Raw genomic sequence first — 22,090 nt, 5'->3', positions numbered from 1 at the left:
ACCTCTGTATGTGGCCATGCTGTGTAAAAGTCTCACACATGTGGTATCGCCACAGGGAGTAATAGCAGAATGTGTTTTGGGGTGTAATTTGTGGTATGCATATGCTGTGTGTGAGAAATAACCTGCTTATATGACAATTTTGTAAAAAGAAAGAAAAAAAAAATCTTGATTTTGCAAAGAATTATGGGAAAAATTGACAACTTCAAAAAACTCACCATGCATCTTTCTAAATACCTTTGAATGTCTTCTTTACAAAAAGGGGTAATTTGGGGGGTGTTTGTACTTTTCTGGCATGTTAGGGTCTCAAGAAATTAGATAGGCCGTCAATACTTCAGGCGTGATCAATTTTCAGATATTGGCACCATAGCTTTTGGACGCTATAACTTTCTCAAAGACCAAATAATATACATCGATTTGTACTTATTTTTACCAAAGATATGTAGCAGTATAAATTTTGGCTAAATGTACGAAGAAAAATTACTAATTTGCTAAATTTTATAACAGAAACAAAGAAAATTTCATTTTTTTACAGAATTTTCAGTCTTTTTTCTATTATAGCGCAAAAAATAAAAAACCCAACGGTGATTACATACCACCAAAAGAAAGCTCTATTTGTGTGAAAAAAGGACAAAAATTTCATATGGGTACAGTGTTGTATGACTGAGCAATTGTCATTCAAAATGTGAGAGCACCGAAAGCTGAAAATTGGTCTGGTTAGGAAGGGGGTTTAAGTGCCCAGTGGTCAAGTGGTTAAATATGCAGGCATAGATCTATTACCTGAAACTGTGGTCTCAGACATTCACCTGTACAGGTGACAATTTCGCCCACTTCATAAATCTCTCCTTCCTCCACATCCTCTGCTTGTGTTTTGGTGACTTCCCCTTCTTTAGGAGGTGGGGGTCCCTGGTGTCCTCAGATGTCCCAAGTCTTTTCTCCCCTATGTGAATAAAAAATAGGTATTCTTAGCACACAGATATTTGATGACAGAAATAGGAATATGAAACATTGCTTGGAAGTGTCGTACAATTGTCTGTTTTGGCAAGGTCCAAGCTGAAGAACATTTTATTTCCTTTCTCAAGCTGGAATATTTACCTTTTATTGTTAAAGTATCACACATGGAGACACCCCTATAGTGTCCACTGGAGCACCTGTGTGGGACACCCTAAAAAGTTTGTTCTGGTGTCCCACACTAGTGCTCCTGCATCCAGATGTGTAAACAGCTGCTGAGCGTCCTCTCCTTACACTGAATCAAGTTTACATTTCATTGTAGTTACAAACCCATCTAGACAACAATGTACTAAACTTCTTTTCATACAAATAGGCATGAACAAATGTAGTTAACCTGTATCTGCCAAAAACATCTTAAAGTGGGCGAACGAACGATGTTTCCTACGACCAATTACTGTGCCCATGAACATCAAAGTAGCCATTTTAAATTGTAAAGAAAAGCACATGGGGCAGCACGAACGTTAAGAAGAAGAATAGGAACACACGACAAAATACTTACTTTTTTGCAGGACTCTCTTGAATCTTCTGTACTGATCCTGCTCCCTCAATTTCAGGTCTGACCAGCATTTCCTCAATTAATCCTTGGATCGCCATACTCCAAAATTCCTGTGCAGACTCTTCACAACTTTAGGCATGATCTTGGCCTTTCTCACATTTGGGTTTGGGTAAGGTCCATGTTTTCTGTCATAGTCGGCCCTCTTCAAGATTTCCACCATCTCCACCATCTCTATAAAGGCCATATTTGAGGCCTTCAATCTCCTCCGGGATCGTGAGGTTTGGGGCTCCGGCCTTTCGTCATTGCTGCTCTCCTCCACATGCACATGTTGTCTCTCCGCCATGTTCTCTCCCACTGCGCCGAAAGAGAAGGGGAATAGACTACAAAGAACGTCAGGGGCAGGCGGAGTTTCACGCATGCGCAGTGTATATAAAACATAACACGCGTGCGTCGTACGTATGATCTGTGAGCGGAGAACGAAGTAACGGAAGCGACGATCGTTATAACGAAGGTACAATTTTAAGTTGGTGCATCAGTGGCCTATACTGCTTATAGATTGAAGCCTATATTTGGTCAAGATTAGGAGAGTTTCGCCTGACATTAGGGTTTGTCTTGTGTTGTGTCTTGCAGAGAAAATGGATCTATTGAATGATCAGGACTTTATCCCCATATTCATTGATATGTACAGGGAGCTGCCCTGTCTGTGGCAGGTAAACAATAAACCAAAGAGGAAGGCAGCGCTGGATCAATTGCTGGAATTTGTAAAGCCGGTGATCCCCACGGCAGACATCCCCTATTTGAAGGCCCTAATTGGTGGCATGAGGAGTACTTATAATAGGGAGCGCAAGAAGGTCCAGGATTCCCTGAGATCAGGAGCTGCAGCAGATGACATTTATGTACCCAGGCTGTGGTACTATGACAGACTCCATTTTCTGGCAGGCCAGACTGAACCCAGGCCAGCACTCTCCAGTCTTCCTTCAAGGCTTCCTTCCCCCCAGCTGAGGCTTCCGATGACAACCTGGGCCTTCCAGGCAGCAGCATGTGGAGGAGCCCAGCTTGAGTCAGGTATAGCATTCTTCAAAATATTTCTGTTTGCAAATTAATGATATTAATTATATGTTAGTTTTGATAACAAATTTCTGATTTCACAAAGTGTTTTACATATCAATAGACAGTAGTGGCCACAAATGATTGGGACAAAAATGAATAATGCTGGGGTCAGAATGATTATTAACATTCAATTTGCAACAGTCATGAGTTGAAAATTGTGTGTGATTGATGAACAAAAAACTTAAACTATGTCCCTTTGTCATACACAGGAAAGTCTCAGCCAGGAGGAGGCCATGGAAAGTGGCAGCTAGGAGGTGGCGGGGGTAAGTGGCAGCCAGGAGGTGGCCGGGCCCAGTAGCCTGCCAAAATCCAAGGTCCCTCCCCTCGGCCTTCCACAAAAAAGTGCCAGGAAGAGGTGTAACCTGAAGGAGGCAGCAAATGGCCTATTTTTGAAGGCTACTGTGGCCCTCAGAAACCCCCCCAGTGTTCAAGAGGACTATGCCTACATGACAGCCTGCAAAATGCTGGAAATGGAGGAGGGCCAACGCCTCTCATGTGAGGAAGTGATGTTACAAGCCCTAAATAAGGGGTTGAGGGGCGAACTCACAAGCCAAAGCCATGTTTGTGAGTTCAACCATGGTCCTCCTCCTCCAGGTCCTCCTCATCCTCCACCTCCTGCCACAACTCCAATACCAGAGCCACAGCCTGGAAGGAAGCATCTAAGGAAGACAAGAGAGTGATGGTCTGGGTTCAGTCTGGTCTGGCAAAAGATGCAGGCTGTTGTATGACCACAACCTGGGGACATAGATGTCATCTGCTGCTGTTCCTGATCTCTTGTAGTCCTGGACCGGATTGTGCTCCCTATTATAAGGACTCCTCAGGCCACCAATTTTGACTGTAAAATTATTGATGTCTGCCCTGGGGTACAAAGGCTTTGCAAATTTCACCAGTTTATCCAGCATTGCCTTCCTCTTTATTTTGGTATGACCCAGAATAAATGGCTATTTCACTATTCACTATTTTTACAAATACTTGGCTATGTGTTTTACTTCAAAAAGGACAGTTTGTTTGTGAGTAGGCAGGTACATTTCAAAAATACAATGTCAAATTAACAAGGGACACCAACACTAACCAACCTCAAGTTGTGGTAACTTAACACACAAAATGAGAAATAATATTATGGAGAGCACTAGAAAAATAAAAAAATGCAGATCTTGATAAAAAAAAGAGAAACAAAAAATTATTATGGAGATGTGACGAAAAACAAAATTAATATTATTCATGAGATCATGAGAAACACTAAAGAAATCAGTTTGTGAGAACTGCAAACAGCAAACAGCAAAATAACTTCATTCTTCTAGCATTCTAAAGAAGAAGAGAGTGCGCTGCATTAAACTATTAAAAAAATTGCAGCGTGACGAATGTGCTATCTCCATTGCGAACGGTAGTTTTACCAGACCGAGCGCTTCCGTCTTGTAATTTATTCTGATCATGCGTGGCACTTTGTGCATCGGAATTGTGTACACACGATCTGAATTTACGCAAACAGATTTTGTTGTCGGAAAATTTGAGAACCAGATCTCAAATTTTGTGCGATGGAAATTCCCATGGAAACTGTCCAATGGAGCCTACACATGGTCGGAATTTCCGACAAAAGGCTCCCATCGAACATTTTCCAACGGAAAATCCGACTGTGTGTACGGGGCAATAGCCTCATTAGTAGCAGAACTTGCTGTGGTCACTGCAAAATAATGTATACTTGTAAAACCTAGACTGTGACTAGACTAAAGGCCTGTACACGCTTTAATTTTCGGACGTCAATTGTGTTACGACGACCGATCATCCACAAATCTTACCGTTAGTACGGTGTTTTCGACAGCCAATGTCACTTTTTCATCAGACAAAAGCTGGATGTGCAGACTATAACATTTTTGTCGGATGTGAACTCAACGTCTGATTTTCGTTTCATCAGTATGGTTTTCGTACGAAAAAAATCGTAAGAGCAAGACTATGCATGCTCAGGAACGAAAGAATACATACAAAACTATTCAACACGTTACGTCACTTCTGACATTGTATTCTGTCAAACGAAAATTTTCGTATTGTTAGTAACTTCTTCACTTTCGACATGAGACTAGCATGCCACAAAAATGAGGCGTTCTGTCGTCCGAAGATCAAAGCATTGAATAGAGGAGGGTATGGCATAAAAAAATGCCAAAATGTGCCTAAATGCACCTAATGCGGCGTACACACGAGCAGACTTTACGGCAGACTTTGTCCTGCGGACTTTTCAACGGACTTTACGAATGAACAGACTTGCCTACACATGATCAACCAAAGTCCGACAGATTTGTACGTGATGACGTACGACCGGACTAAAACAAGGAAGTTCATAGCCAGTAGCCAATAGCTGCCCTAGCGTCGGTTTTTGTCCGTCGGACTAGCATACAGACGAGCGGACTTTTCGACCGGACTCGAGTCCGTCGGACAGATTTGAAACATGTTTCATTTCTATGTCCGTCAAACGTTTGAGAAAAAAAAGTCCGCTGGAGCCCACACACGATCGAATTGTCCGACGGACTCCGGTTCGCCGGACCAAGTATGCCATAAAGTCCGGTCGTGTGTACGTGGCATTAGCCTTAGGCACATTTAGTGCTTGAGCATTTTTTTCATTTGGATAGCTAGAATAAATTGATACTCTGGCTAATGCAATAAATAAACACCCATGCGTCCAAATGCTTTTGCAAAAACACAGCTTGGGCACATTTTTAAAGCTGCTTTTCTCCTGCCAGGAGAAAAGCATGATCAAAGGCCCAGTGTGCTTAAAGCCTTAAAGAGTGCGGGTGGTCTTCAAGTCCAAGAGACTAAATACTTGTAGGGCCGGCTTACGGCGGTGAAATCATTGCACGCGAGCACCGTTATTGACAGACGGCTGGATCCAACTCAGCAGCAGCCCGTAGGAATGCCAAACACAGTCTAATGTGTTGCCTGTGAAGCCTGTTGTTTATTTTTTAAATGTGAACATAATTTCCATTCGTTAATAAACTTTGTTAGATGTTTTTACACTATGAGAGCATTTCTTGCATTTTGTTTTTGGGTGACATGGGAGACTTTCATGTCCATCAGTTGGAGAAATTCAGTCTTTGGATTGGATCAGTTGGTCCCTTGAAGCGCTGTTAGACCTTTCTGTTTGTGCAGGGGTCCTTAGAATCTGGTAAGGAACTGTAGTGTATGTTTTGAATCAGGTGTTCACTTCCTATTGGACATGAACTTTCTTCACCACACATGGTGATTTCTTTATGGGATTAAGAAAAATTTCTTCTATGTTTACAGCATCTGCATCACTGCTTACTATTTAAGAATTTTGCCTGAACTTTTCTTTGGATCTTCATTTGCTCACGATTTCAAATTCATTTATGTATAGTTATTACTATTGGTGTCATTTATTTTAATCTTGGTATATGTTTCTTGATTTTTAGAGCTGCACTTTTATCCTTTACATATTCTTTGAGTTTATGTATCCAAACTCTTGGTGTTGCCAGCTATAGAAACCCAACCTAAACACAGTGTTTTTTCTTTTTACGTATGAGAACACATTGGAAACCTCATAGATTCTTTACTTCTTTTCTACTCCATTCAAAAATAGAAAGATGGTTGGTTGGAGCTCCAGTTTATCCGCTTGCTGACCACCCACCACAGTTGAACTGCGGCAGGTTGTTTCGGCTGCACAAATTACCGTAGGTGTACGCGGGTTCCTCCATGGTGACCTGTGGGTGCACGCGTCGCCGATTAGCCAGCGGGGGAGCCAATCAGCAGGTCTAGCGGACTCAATGTCCGCCAGATGCCCGCGATCATTTGCTGCAGAGACAGAATGGGGATCTGTCAAAGTAAACAAAGCAGATCAGATCTTCGTTTTGTCAGGGGATGCTATGCAGGAAGGCGAATCTGTGTGTTGTCCCAGGCAGCCCATCCCCCATACAACTAGAAACACCTCCCAGGGAACACATTTAACCCTTTAAACGCCCCTGATGTTAACCCCTACCCTCACATTTTTGTAAATATTTTATTAGATCTTTTCATGTGACAACACTGAAGAAATGACACTTTGCTACAATGTAAAGTAGTGAGTGTACAGCTTGTATAACAGTGTAAATTTGCTGTCCCCTCAAAAAACTCAACACAAACCGCTGGCAACAAAAGTGAATACACTTTGAGGTGAAAATGTCCAAATCCCCCCCCCGTTGTCATGTGACTCATTAGTGTTACAAGATCTCAGGTTTGAATGGGGAGCAGGTGTGTTAAATTTGGTGTTATCGCTCTCACTCTCTCATACTGGTCACTGGAAGTTCAACATGGCACCTCATGGCAAAGAACTCTGAGGATCTGAAAAAAATTATTGTTGCTCTACATAAAGATGGCCTGGGCTATAAGTAGATTGCCAAGACCCTGAAACTGAGCTGCACCACAGAGGCCAAGACCATACAGCAGTTTAACAGGACAGGTTCCACTCAGAACAGGCCTCGCCATGGTCGACCAAAGAAGTTAAGTGCACGTGCTCAGTGTCATAGCCAGAGGTTGTCTTTGGGAAATAGATGTATGAGTGCTGCCAGCATTGCTGCAGAGGTTGAAGGGGTGGGGGTCAGCCTGTCAGTGCTCAGACCATTCACCGCACACTGCATCAAATTGGTCTGCATAGCTGTCGTCCCAGAAGGAAGCCTCTTCTAAAGATGATGCACAAGAAAGCCCTCAAACAGTTTGATGAAGAAAAGCAGACTAAGGATATGGATTACTGGAACCATGTCCTGTGGTCTGATGAGTCCAAGATAAATGTATTTGGTTCAGATGGTGTCAAGCGTGTGTGGCGGCAACCAGGTGAGGAGTACAAAGACAAGTGTGTCCAAAAAAGTGTAAAAAGTGTCTGATCTGTCCGCTGCAATGTCGCAGTCCCGCTAAAAATCACAAAAAACACACCTCCAAGATGACCACTGCCTTTCTAAAGAAGCTGAGGGTAAAGGTGATGGACTGGTCAAGCATGTCTCCAGACCTAAACCCTATTGAGCATCTGTGGGGCATCCTCAAACAGTAGGTGGAGCGCAAGGTTCCGTGGCTTTCCAATTTGCCGCGAACACCCCGAATTGTTCACTATTCAGTCTGACTTACGTTCGACTCAAACATCGGGCTCGTCCCTAGTAATTAACATAGATGTATATCTATCTGCCTTCTTGATTTTTGGAGTAGAGACAGGGGTCTGCTTTACTTCCTGAGAATCCCTCTCTGGTAAGCACTTTGTTCACTTTCTCATTCCACATCCTTGCAGATTGTTTAAGACCATAGATGCTCTTATGAAGTTTACACACAAGGTTGTCTCCTTGTTCAGTCCTTGGTGGTTGCTCGATGTAGAGATCTTCCTTAATGTCTCCATATAGGAAAGCAGTTTCAATGTCTACGTGTTTCACTTGCATGCCTTTCCCGGCTACAACGCAAGAAACGCTCTGATGGTGGAGTGTTTTACGACGGGAGCAAATGTTTCATCGTAATCTTCACCAAATTTCTGTGAGTAACCCTTGGCAACTAGTCTGGCTTTGTATTTGAGGAAATTCCCTTCTGCATCTGACTTTTCTTTGAAAGTCCACTTACTTCCTATAGTTCTGTGGTTAGGAGGGAGCTCTGTGAGTGTCCAGGTTTTATTTTCTTGAAGTGACTTTAATTCTTCTTCTGCTGCCTTTCTCCATTTATTGGCTTTATGTTTTGGCAGTTTTTCTATGTCTTCCCAGGATGTTGGTTCAAGTACGCTGTGTGATTTGACAGTGTATGACAACTTGTGGAGTTGTGTTGGTGGGAGTGTCATGGTCTGGGGCTGCATGAGTGCTGCCGTCACTGGGGAGCTACAGTTTATTGAGAGAACCATGAATGCCAACATGTACTGTGACATACTGAAGCAGATCATGATCCCCTCCCTTCGGATACTGGGCCGCAGGACAGTATTCCATGATAATGACCCCAAACACACCTCCAAGAGGGCCACTGCCTTGCTAAAGAAGCTGAGGGTAAAGGTGAAGGACTGGTCAAGCATGTCTCCAGACCTAAACCCTATTGAGCATCTGTGGGGCATCCTCAAACAGTAGGTGGAGCGCAAGGTCTCTAACATCCACCAGCTCTGCGATGGCATCATGGAGGTGTGGAAGAGGACTTCAGTGGCAACCTGTGAAGCTCTGGTGAACTCCATGCCCAAGAGGGTTTAGGCAGTGCTGGAAAATAATGGTGAACACACAAAATATTGCCACTCCTGAAAAAACGGACATTTTTAAAACTTTTTTTTGCATTGATACATGTCCCCTGGGGCAGGACTCGGGTCCCCAAACACTTTTTATGACAATACCATGCATATAAGCCTTTAAAATTAGCACTTTTGATTTCTCCCATAGACTTTTAAAGGGTATTCCGCGGCTTTCGAATTTGCCGTGAACACCCCAAATTGTTTGCTATCCAGCGAACAGACGAACACCCGATGTTCGAGTCGAACTTACGTTCGACTCAAACATCAGGCTCGTCCCTAGTAATTAACATAGATGTATATCTATCTGCCTTCTTGATTTTTGGAGTAGAGACAGGGGGCAGGATCTGGTGGGGAACTTGGTTTAGGCAATGTGAGTTCCACCTCTTGTTCTGACTCCTGCACAGGTTTACCTTGGTCGACCTTTTCTTCTAGTTTACTGGGTATATTAACTTCACAGCTTTCAGGGATTGGTGTTTCTGGTGATGGGCTTTCATCAAAATAAGCACTATGGCTTATTGTCACTTTTTCAGTCTTTGGGTGTAGGATTCTGTAACCCTTAGTTTGCTCACTGTAGCCTACTAGAATGACCTCTATGGCTTTGTTCTCCAGGTTAGATTGCGTCATACTTGGAATATAGGCATATGCTTTACATCCAAATACTCTGATGTGCCCAATGCTAGGCTTTGATCCATGCCACATTTTGAATGGAGTACTTTTATTAGCTCTTGAGGGTAGTCTGTTCTGTAGGTGGGTTGCAGTCATAACTGCTTCTCCCCAGTACTTGTGAGGTAGGTTGGCATCCGACAACATGCACCTGGCCATTTCTATAAGAGTGCGATTTTCCTTTCTGCTATCTTACTATTTCTTGTCTCTTCAGTTATGAGGCAACTTCATTGCTTATGTATTCTCCGCCATTGTAAGTGCATATTATTCCTGGTTTGCGTTGGAATTTGTTGCTAGACATGTTTCTCTGATGTTTCATTTTTGTGTTTCATCAGATAAGTAGTTGTGTACCTGGAATAATCATCAATGAAAGTCGGTAGATATCTGTTCCCGCCTGACATGGGAGTTTTCATTGGACCACATACGTCATTGTGTATGAGCTGCAGGGGGTGGGTGGTTTTTCTTTGAGATGCCCGTGGAAGGGGAACACATGTGACTTTTGGTTCAATACAGCACTTGCATTTCATGAGCACTTTGCAAGGTGTTATTGTCAAATCTTCTGATAAGCCTCTCTTTATAATGTTCTGTATAGCTTCTGGACTTCTGTGCCCCAGCTGCCTGTGCCATAAGTGAATACATTTGCTGTGTAGGTCATTAGAGACTATATTGGCTTGTTTGTCTGTGATGATGAGCATGTATAGTTTATCATCCATTTTTCCTTTTGCGAGGTATCACTTATTATTGTAAATTGTGCATTCATCACGCAGAAAATTAACTGTGAGACCATTGTTTGCAAGACTTTTCACAGATAGAAGGCTGCCTTCCAGTTCTGGAACACTTTCTTTACAAGGATACTGTGTTTGTCTCCTTGCGGTGTAATGCAGCTCAGGAAGCCCTGGCCTTTACCTTCTGCAGTGGTGCTTTTCCTGTTTGCTAGGAAAACTTTGTCTTTTGCACTGTAATCATTGTCTGTGAAAAAGGTCTCATTGCTAATCATGTGGCTTATCGCATCTGAGTCTATGCACCAGCCGCGTGGCTTGCCGCTCTGTGTCATTTTAAAGGTGCCAGTTCATGATGTGTCTGCAGTTTGCTTTGTGGCTGCTTTGACACTTTCTTTTGTGGATAGCTTCAGCTATCGCTGCTCGGCTTTCCAGATAGAGTAGTCCTTTTTTAAGTGCCCGGCCTTTTAGGCTCTGCTCTCTTTGTTGTGCTTTGTGCCTTTGTACATCTTAAGAGGTTTGTCATTTTGGTGCACGTTTTCTTTCCTTCTGTCATATTCATCGATTAACTTGCCTTTGACATATTCCAGTGTCAGTTCCTGCTTGGGTCTGTTTCTAAAGCATTAATGAGAGCAGTATATGTCTTTGGGAGGCTGCAGAGGAGCAAGGCAACAATATGGTTATCTTTGATGTCCTCTCTGATTGCGCACAGCTGCTCTATGATCTCTAGCATAGCATTAACATGGTCACACTTTTGCTGGCCTTCATCTAGTCTCATTTTATAACATTTTCTTAGACTTGAATGCTCATGCAGTTTTTGTAATGAAGTCCACATACCTTTGGCAGTATTCTCTGCTCGTATGTAGATAAGCTGGGCATCTTCCATGAGTAAGCTTATAATCACTTTTACCTGCCTATCCTTTCTGTACTAGTGCCACTTCTCTCCTTCATTCAGCACTTGCCACAAGTCATCCTTACTAAAAAGCATTTGTAGCTTAAATTTCCACAGCTGGTAATTGCCATTGTTCTGCTTTGCTATTGCAAACTTCACATCTGAACTGCTTGCCATCTTTGAATACAGTACTCAGACTCACTAAGTTGCAGAATTCTCTTTCCAATGCCTCTGGGTTTGCAGTATCCTCTTTACTGCCTGAGTGCCTGCTAGGTGCTCTGGGCCCATAACCTGCTATGCAGAGTATTGAAATAATGCTGTGGAAGCTTCTTGGATATAGCAATACGCTTTACTTTTCATGGAGAATTACATAACTTGTCTTACAGCATTAGAACATGAACAGAAACTAAACAGGAACTAAGAGGATACTAAGAGGATACTAAGAGGATACAAGTACATACTCTTACATAAGGAAGGTACGTCCTCTGATTACCATAGAACACACACTATAACTCTGCAGCGCCACCTGCTGGTATAGACAGGTATAAAGTATTTGTATAGGTCAGTATATACAGTATATAAAGCTACTATGCTGTTGCTCTTCCAACAATAAGTTCCACTCTGTTCACCCCGCTCTCTTAGGCTCTCAGTATGTTTCAGCACACCACCATGTAGGCAGGTGCAGTCTGCTGTCTTCACTGCAGGTGGCGCTCAACCGCAGCGGCAGTGCAGCAAGAGAGGAAGTCACGAGGAACATATGGTTTCCTGAGTCACTAAGACAGCAATCAAATGGGATGCTGACCACCTATCTGACTGTAGCAGCCATCTTAGTTGTTGCAGAGCATATTTAAGACTCTGGCCCCCTGAATTTGGCACCGTTTACATGAGTGAGTAGTGCAGGGAAAAGTACAAAGCAAGTTAGGGACAGTAATAGTAATAGGGAAAGGTTTCTGTCAAGGAGGGAAAGCGTAAAGGCGCTACTTTTCTGCACATCTTCCTGACTGGGCATGAGATGGCCAGGCCACATTCTGCCCCACTCAACAGACACTGTCAGTTCAGCTAATACCTGTTCAGTCTACGTTGCTGGAAGCCGTGCGTGCACTCCATTGGGTATCTTGCTCATCATGTTTGTTTTATACTGCACCTGTCTGTATGAATTATTGCCTCCGCACCCACTGCCCCCACCTACATCCAGCCTAGAGGAGGTTTACAGAGAGTCGTAACCCTACTCAGTGTGCTATCTCCACCTGTCAGAATGTTTTCTGTTAGCATCTGTGTACTGAAGGAGAGCCTGACTGGCTCCTATTGCTGCTCCTCCCTCTCCTATTCTGACTGCTGCTGCATGTAGGCGTACCAAGTCAGGTGAATACCAATTTGCATTTAATATTCATTTTTAATAAATACATACATAATTGCTGTTTTTTAATGACATGCAGTTAACTTATTGAAGAATATTGAAGATATCTAATATTCTAGTATCCTTATATTCTTACTAACATTAACACATTATTTATCTTTTTCCATAATTTGTGTACAGTAAACCTGGATTTGTCAATCTGTCTATTGGCCTGTAAACATTAATTGTACATATAAGCCCATAAGCGACTGTCATTTGGATGAAAAAACACATCTTTAAACTCTAGCTTGCTTTCTCTAGCTATTTCATCAATAAATTCAATATTTTTTACTCACTGTAATTAGAAGAATTTCTCGTCTTCAGCCGACTCAGTTACTGGACCTTTCGTCAATGTCTGGTGAAATACGCCTCTTGGTTGATAGGTTCGGGACCGTCTCTTTCTCGAGACTTGAATATTCACAAAACTACACTAATCTCTCCTCGCTCATCAAGGATCGAGATTTCCGTAAAAATAGAGAAATGACGGCAGTGTCTGGCTTGCCAAAATGAAGAATATTGAAGATATCCAATATTCTAGTATCCTTATAGGCGTTTCTGGAATATTAGTGCTGATAGCCAAGCTGACTTAAAAAACGGAAAATTGTATACTCACCTTTCCGTAATTTTCCTTTCCTGTCGCATCTTCATGGCAACATACACTTTGGGTTGTGACTCCGCCCCCACAACCTGATAGAACCACATAGCTATAAATTGACGAGACGGCCCCCGCCCCAGTATTCTCTGTATGTATAAATCACCTCAGAAGGGTGGGCAGTTGTATGCTGCCATGAAGATGCGACAGGAAAGGAAAATTACGGAAAGGTGAGTATACAATTTTCAGTTTTCCTGTCGCATCATGGCAGCATACACTTTGGGGAATAACTCGCAAACTGGGTGGGAATGCAAAATAAGTTTTTTATTAACAAGGAATGGAAGAGTTGGCTTGGATAATGGTTTTCCTGAAATCCACTGTTGATAGGCGCGCAGCGTCCACCTTATAATGGGATATAAAGGTGTTTCTGGAAGACCAGGTGGCCGCTCTACAAATGGTTTCCGCCAAGACTCTACAGCAGGCTGCCCACGAAGTTGCCACTGCCCTGGTAGAGTGTGCCCTTAAGCCCTCCGGAATCTGTAAAGTGCTCAGCGAGTAGGCCTTTTTGATAGTCTTTACCAGCCATGAGGCGATGGTACAACTGACGCCGCCTGGCCTCTTTTAAAGCCGTGTGGGATGATTAGAAGGTTTTCCGATTTTCCTCAAAGGCTTCGTTGCCGATATGTATTGCAAGATGTTGCCCTTGACATCCAGCGGATGAGGGTCACCCTGATCCGTGACAAGGGTCGGGAGATTGATCTCTTGATTAAAGTGAAAGGAAGAGGAAACCTTAGGGATAAAGCGATCCGAAGGTTTTAAGACTAGTCTGTCCGGGTAGATGATCAGGTATGGCTCTTTGGCTAGCAGGGCTTGCATCTCTGAGACTCTCTTCGCTGATGATTAATCAAAAAAGAGGAGGACGAGGGATTATTACGGTGCCAGGGAAAGCAAAGGTAAAGAGATAAGATAGCGAATGTAAAAATACAAAAATACTTTATTTCACAAAATTCAGATTTCAATATATACAGAAACCAATAAAATTATTAACTGAAATTGACATATATAAAATACATGACCCAAGTGCAGTAAGGTGGGCCGAAGATGGGCGGCCTTTAGAACAGGAGCTCAGTTTCCTACATGTTTCGCCAAAGCATTGGCTTCCTCAGGGAATAGTAAGAGCTAGTTTGAGTATCTAAGGATCTATGCATGAAAATACAAAAAACATGATGTAAGCAAACAGAGAAATAAACCTTAAAGTATACAATAGTACAATTGCTAATAAAAGTAAGGGTACATGGCTGGACTGATTCACAAAAGGGGAGCCCGTAAATTGATCCCTAGGACCGAGAACATACCTGAAAGCCTAGCACCCAGGGGAGGCCCACTGGGGGGACCCCAGCTGAGGAGAGACAGAGCCGCACCATATCAATGTCTGCAGGGGATATATGCAAGACCTGGCAATCAAATATATTGTGAATTAGAAGAATATAGAGACTATACTAGCTAGAGGTGTGTATGGAACACGCAATAATCAAAAATATACGTGGGGTCAACGACCGTACGTGGAATATATAGGGCCACAAGGCCTCAAAAAGGAAAAAAAAAAAAAAAAAAACTTACGCTTTAAAAACAGATTATGATGAGACCAAATCGCCTGGAGAATATTGGGGGGCAAGCTTGGCTGTCTGGCAGGGTGATGATTACTAATCTGAAAAGGTCAACAGAATGGGGGAAGATAAGGAGTGAGCTGTAAGGCTTGAAAAGAAAACAGCCTTTTTCTTGAAGGGATAAAAGGTGGTAATGAGAAAGAAGGCTTACCCTGTAAGGTATTTATAAAGCATATGCTTGTACAGGATCGCTGCTCACATAATGTATGGGAGGTGATGGGTCAGAGCTTGTCTATAGCAGGAGGTCTAAAACTGTATAACAAGGGGGTTATAAGCCCACTTGACTCCTGTCAAGGCGGAAATGGCTGACATTAGAACCTTTAAGGTGCTGGACCCAAGACCTTTCTCTAGGCCTGATTGCAGGAACTCCAGAACTTGTGACACTGATGGAGAAGATGAGTCCCAACCTTGCTGATGTGCGAAGGTAACAAACTTTTCCCATATCCTCCTGTAGGTGTTGTTGGTGGTAGGCTTTCTAGCCTGGAGCAATTTATCTACTACCCTCTGGGAACAGCCTTGGTCTAGGAATCTAGTCCTCTCAGCCTTCAAGCCGTTAGATGTAACTTCTCCAGATTTGGGTAAAGTAGCTGATCCTGAGAAAGTAAGTCTGCTGATACCGGGAGAGGAAGTGGGTCTGCCGTGTTCAACCGTAGGAGGGTAGTGAACCATGGCCTCCTTGGCCAAAAGGGAATCACAGCCACCACCAGTGCTGCTGAATTCTTGAGCCTCAGAAGGAGGGGAGTCAGTGGAAAGATGTAGCCGAGGCAAAAGTTCCAGGGATGTTGGAGACAATCCGTTCCCTCCGCTGAAGGAAAGGGAATCCTGGACAAGAATCTCCGGCACTTTGTGTTTGCTGGTGTTGCTGCAAGTTCTATGTCCGGTGGGCCCCAGGTCTGAGATATGAGGGTGAAAGCTTGGGGACTCAGAGACCACTCGTTGGAAATAAATCTTCGGCTGAGTGAATCGGCTAGGAGATTCTGAACACCCGGAATGTAAGCCGCCCTCAGATCCAGGAGGTTCAGTTGTGCCCATTCCATCATCGAGCGGACCTCCTGCATCATGGAGATGCTCCTAATGCCCCCCTGCCTGTTGATGTAGGCTACTGTCACTCTGTTGTCCATTTTTAGGAGAACTTGTTTTGAGACAGAGTCCTGGGTCCTGAAAGGCCAGCGGCCTTGAGCCGTGTAATGTTGATAGTGCGCCCCCCAGCCCTCCAAGCTGGCGTCTGAAGTCACTATTTCTTGACAGGGGGTGACTATTTGTTTGCATCTCCTCAGGTTGCAAGGCCGCGTCCACCACTGTAGTGATAGCTTGACCTCTTCCGAGATGTATATCGGTTGGGACATGGATGAGCCGTCCCACTGGCGCAAAAAGGAGGTTTGAAGGAGTCTCGATTTCCATTGCGCCCACTGGACCATTGGGATGGTCGCTGACAGAGAGCCTAGGAGACTGAGGCATGCTCTGGCTGGTAAGGATGCTGCCGAGATTGATTTTCTCACTCTCTGGATCAATGGAGGGATCTTCTCCGGTGGCAGTTCTACTGTATTCGCTTGGGTATCCAGTTCGGTCCCTAGAAAGACCATCCTTTGGGTGGGCTGGATGTTGCTCTTCTCCCAATTTATTAGCCATCCCAAGCTCTGTAGCGTGGAGACTAGGATTTCCCGGTGCTGTACAAGGGACTCCTGGCTATTTGAGAGAAGGAGGATGTCGTCCAGGTTGTGGTGGACCCTTAGACCTTTTTCTCTCAAGGAGGCTATCACTGGCAATAAGACCTTCGTAAATGTTCTGGGGGCAGTCGAGATCCCGAACGGGAGACTTTGAAATTGGAAGTGGCAATGATTTACTGAGAAGCGAAGGAATCTTTGGAAAGCAGTGTGAATCGGGACATGCAGTTAGGCGTCCTGGAGGTCTATGGAAAGCATCCAGTCTCCCAGATGTATGGCTTGGAGGATCGACTGCAGGCTTTCCATTTTGAATGACTCTACCCGGATGGATTGGTTGAGATTTTTTTTAGGTCCAGAACCGGGCGCAGATCTCCTGATTTTTTCTTGACCAGGAATAACGGGGAATAAAACCCCTTGCCTCTCTGTGCTGCTGGAACCTCCACTATCGCCCGCTTTTGGAGAAGGACCTGGATGTACTTGATTAGCAACATCTTTTTTCCCGAGATGGAGGAAGATTGGTTAGGCAAAACTGATCCTTTGGGGGTCAACTTTTGAACGACCACCTGTGCCCGAATCGGACGGTGGCCACCGTCCAAGGGTCCCTTACGATTTCTGCCCAGACCAGCCTGAATTTTGAGAGTCTGGCTCCCACCACTGCTGGCTGGACGGACGCACCTTCAAAAGGATTTTTGGTCACTGGTAGCGGGAGTCTTGGGTTTCTGGAATTTCATGAAGGATGTCTGAGGATTTTTCCAGCTCCTTCTATATTCCTTTCCATGTCTGTAGGCTTTAGCATCTCAGTATCTCTCCGGGAGATTTTGTCTAAAGGGAGGAGGTCTCTGTTGCTTCGGTCTTTTATCCGAGGGGATGAGTCCGGACTTACCGCCGGTCACTTTTGAGATGGCTGAGTCCAACTTTGCCCCGAAGAGTTTCTCCCCATCAAACGGGATTCGGCACCAGTTGGCTTTGGTCATAGCGCCCTTCTGGCCATTACAGAGGCCAGCATGGCCTTTGATGCAGACCTAATTGTATCAACGGAGCCCTCTGCCACAAAGTCCCCCGCGAGGCTCAGTTCTTGCAGAGCTTTTACTATCTTCTCCCGGTCTGCGCCCTCCGAGATTAGTTTTTCAGTGTTTGCGGACATGGCTCTACCCACTGCTGCAAGCGCTACAGCTGGTCTGCAAGCGCCTCTTGCTGATAGGTAGGCCCTTTTAAGGTCTGTGTCGATTTTTCTATCGAGCACGTCCCTGAACGTTACTGCGTCCTCTATGGGAAGTGTAACATGTCTGGCTAGGTGCATCAAGGATGCGTCCACCACAGGGGGGGAAACAAGGGGGGTTACTTTAGGCTCTTTGAGCGGGTACAGCTTGGCAAGTCTATTATTTAGACTGGATTTTTTCTCGGGTCTCTGCGATTCCTCTTTGATTAGATCGTCCAGCTCCTCAATGAATGGGAAAGTCTCTGGGTCCCTCTTAAGATTCAGGAAATATTTCCTCTGTTTTTGCTGGACCTCCTGGGGTTCCTCCCAGTTTATCGCCTCCTTGACTGACTTAACGAAAGGCTCTATTAGAGAAAAGACGAAGCCAGCTGATGCTTCCAATCCCTTGTTATCAGATGGGGAATCCTGCTCTCTTGATGTACTAGCTGGAGCAGGAGAGGCACTATGGGTTGAAATTTCCGTCTCTGGAATCAAAGCCTGTGTGGCTGAAACTCCAACGGATTCTCTGGTATCCGGGTCTTTTTCTTTGGTGGCTTCCTCGAGGCACCTGCAACAGGCCAGTTTGTCTGGGAGGGCAACAGCGCCGCATATCCAGCAGGCGTTTCCGGAGGGACGGGAGTGATGCGCTGGAGACCGATGTCTGCGCACAGGGGATCTTCTATGGTGGGAGAGGCTGTGTCTTGAATAAGATCTGGATCGGTTCCTTCTGCTACTCCCTCTATGGCCCGAGCGACTTCTCCTGCGATTTGAGCAGCTCCGTCTGTCACCGGAGCGGCTTCTTCTGTGCAAGGTCTCTCTGTGTCTTGAACTAGACGTTCTTGAGGACCTTATAGGACTGACCAATTTAGGCAGCGTTAGTAGTACCCTGCTCTCTTTTTCAGTCTTCACTACTTACCATGTCTTTCCCCCCTTACTTATTAGGCTGGCGGTGATCTGCTGGGGCAGCAGCGCCGTGCGACACCTGGCGCCATCTTGAAAACTGGCAACAGGCAGAGAATGCCCTGACACTGCGCACTGCGCATGCGCGGAAGCGCCGAGACGCTCGGCGCGCATTGGGAAGACTCCTGAGGGATAACAGAGCCCAGGAGCACCAGAAAAGAAAGTGGAGGTAAGGGGAGACCACTGCACACAACTAAGCCTGTTTAAGGCTTATATTTTAAGGCCACTTCACCACTAAGCCTGTTTAAGGCTTATATTTAGGGCTGCGGCAACAAAACTAAGCCTGTTTAAGACTTATATTATGGCCGGTAAAAAAGAATGCCTCTGAGATCACCAGAGTGGGGCTCCTTCCATCTAGCTCATTTAGAGGCTGTACAGGAAAGGACTTCCACCCAGGAGAGGCTAGAACCTGGCTGGGGCGAAGCGGTAAGGGGGTGCTGATCCATGTGGTCCTGACAGGTGAGGAAAAATAAGAGAATGGGGCAGGGGCCGTCTCGTCAATTTATAGCTATGTGGTCCTATCAGGTTGTGGGGGCGGAGTCACAACCCAAAGTGTATGCTGCCATGATGCGACAGGAAACAAAGTGTGAGTTTATTGTCCCACAGTTGGCATAATAAATACAATGTAAAAATAAAGCAGTTCAGTTCAGTGTAGGTAAAAATATATGAAATAGAAAACTTATGAAAATCAAGCTTGAAATCATGGCTGCTCTGGCATGTGTGTCTTCCCATGTGCTTCTCCTCAATGCTCTTTAGTGTGTGTCAAAAGAAGCAGGAAATGATGTTGTCTTCGGCTCCTGAGAGAGGTCAGCTGTTTCAACTTGTCCCCTGTGTGTGTGTCCTTGTGCCTGTGTCCACCTGTATATCGATGTCTTGTCTTTTTTATGCTCCATGTGGATGTCATCATTTTTCAAAACTCAGAACAATGTATGGCTTGCTTTAGTGTTAACTTCAGCAATATGCCATACAAAAGGAGGTACTAATTCAGGGTCATATATGGACTTTGATTGACAAGCCCTCATGTAACACTATTCTTGTTTTGTAATGTGCTGATCATGTTATATAACCAAAAGTCTGCTTAAGTAAAACATATTACCAACTTATACAATATTAAGTAAATTCATACAAATACTAATGATTATAACAGAGATTACACTAATCCCAACAGTATTTAAACATATACATATATATTATTTGTCTAATTTCATAGATCATTTCTATTCTTGACTTCCCTTGACATTCTATACCAGATACCTTTTATGTCATTCTCAAACTAGCTACATACGCCAGAAATATCTAGCATATTACTGACTCAGCTTCAACTGAAATTCTAGTTGACCAAAATTCTGATCAAGGTCATTCACTCATACTGTTTTAAAATTATGATTAATCATATAACCAAATATATTTTGCAAGCTTGCCATGAATATAATATAACACCTATAAGTGTTGAATTATGAATTTGGAATAATATTCTAACACATATATTTGGTCGAACAAAAAGTTTATGGAGTGATCTGAAGAGTAATTGCGCTTTCAAATCAGACTGTCCTCTAAAATATAAGTGCCTTAATGTGGAACTTCACTCTCTCAATCAACATTGACTATTTTGAATCCTTATGCTGCTAGCATTGGGAAATAGATAGGAAAGTATATCATATTTACTTGTTTTAAACAGTTTTTTACTTCCTGGTTTCCATGCCTAGGCAAATGATGTCACACATCCTAGGAGTCTTCAGGAGGGGAGGAGGGGCTTTTTCAGCAAAGAACACCCTCTTGCCTGCATGCCTGAGCTAAGAGCAGATGGAGGAAGTAAATGCTACATGAATTATCTGCCTTTACTCAAGATGGCCACTGAAAGGAATGCTAGTGGGAGTTTTTCAAAGTGATTTCTCAGCAAAATAAAGCATGGAGACATGGATGGGGGAGTTTGCTTTGAATGTTAAAAAGCGCTTTTAGTTTGTGGTGCTCAGATACAGCGTAGTTCCTCTACGAGGATGCAGATGCAATACAGAAAAAGCATATTGACACACTACATTCAGTCTTAAAATTCTTTTTTTACATTGCATCTAAAGTATTAATTAAAATACACAGTGCTCTTATATTTCTTCTGAGCTCCAACAACAAAATATATCAACCGGAAATAATGCTTGTTCCTGCTGCAGCCATTACTTTAGGCTGGGTTCACATCTTTATGCGGAGCGGCTCACAGCAGGGGTCCGGCACGTCCTTGTTCATTGTTACAGGTCCGATTTCGGTGCAAATTTTTGGCTGAATGCGGATCTGAAACGGACCAGTAGACACACCAGACCCCTGTGCAATTCGCTCTGCATCCGTCCCGGAGCTGTGTGAACTGGCTCCATTGAGAGCCGGTCACAGGCTCCCGACATGCGAATTGGATGAGGAAAACCCGCATCCAATTCGCAATAGTGTTAACCCAGCCTCAAACTACAGTGATCATGGTAGTCCCTGCAGGGCAAGATAGTAATGAACAGTGATGGGCACACAGTAAAAATTCATGTTTGGTATGCATTTATAGACATTTAGGCAAGGCAAGTGGATATGATTCTCACAGCAACCAGATTCTATGTTTTGGTATTCCAAAGACATGCTGGTAGTAGGCCTCCTTTCTAAATTGGCCCTAGTATGAGTATGTATAAACGTGTGTTAAAAACTTTATATTGTAAGCTCCTTAAGGACAGAGACTAATGTGAATGTACAATGTATATGTAAAACACTGTGTAATTTGTCAGCTCTACATAAAGTACCTCAAATAAATAAAATAAATGTTTTGTCTAATCCATGTTACAAATTAATGCAAACAACCTATTAAATGCTGTGGCAGCCACTGCGATTTTTTCCTGTGCTCTAAATACCTGTAAATATATGTGATATTTTAGAGGTCTTATTTATTGTATTTATAATCAAATTTTGAACAGTCAGGTAAATATTGAATTAATATTAATGTATACATTTTAACACCTCTTACCCAAGGCCTTTAAACACTGAAATGTAATTTTTTTCACCACTCCATGGTTGAAAATCAATACATGTCTTTAATCTGAAGCGTTCAAATGCTTTCAGGATCACGCCTTTAGCATTAATATCTGTAGAGAGAAGTTTAAGAAAAAAAAAAACAAAGCTATGAGCATCATAACTGGACACATTATACGTTTTTCTCTGTGCAAGTCTTGGAGCCAGGGCTGCTGATAGAAATCGGTGGGCCCCGTACAGACTACCTGACAGGCCTCACCCACAAGAAAATATTAAAGCTATATTTTGCTAAATATTGGCATGCATAATATATTATATATGTGTGTGTGTATATATATATATATATATATATATATATATATATATATACATATATACATACACACACACTGCTGTCAACCAAATCCAGTGATTTGATGTGACACAGCAGCAGGACTCGGGAGCGCAGCCGCCCGGGTGCCCCATGGAAAGTGCTTCTCCGAGATGGCACCCAGTGAAGAGGAGGAGCCAGGAG

At 43.6% G+C, this 22,090-nt stretch overlaps 1 protein-coding gene across 1 annotated transcript in view; it reads right to left on the bottom strand.

The window, feature by feature from the left end:
- Window positions 1–22,090, bottom strand: part of LOC141146060 (meprin A subunit beta-like) — a 183,547-nt gene that overhangs the window by 119,076 nt on the left and 42,381 nt on the right. Inside the window, exon 3 of the mRNA XM_073632822.1 lies at window positions 21,572–21,689. Within this exon, the coding sequence (XP_073488923.1) occupies window positions 21,572–21,689 (118 nt within the window). The remainder of the gene's footprint in view (window positions 1–21,571; window positions 21,690–22,090) is intronic.

Source organism: Aquarana catesbeiana, linkage group LG05, assembly GCF_042186555.1.
Source record: "Aquarana catesbeiana isolate 2022-GZ linkage group LG05, ASM4218655v1, whole genome shotgun sequence".
NCBI classification, from domain to species: Eukaryota; Metazoa; Chordata; class Amphibia; order Anura; family Ranidae; genus Aquarana; species Aquarana catesbeiana.
This window is presented reverse-complemented; position numbering and strand designations above follow the sequence as displayed.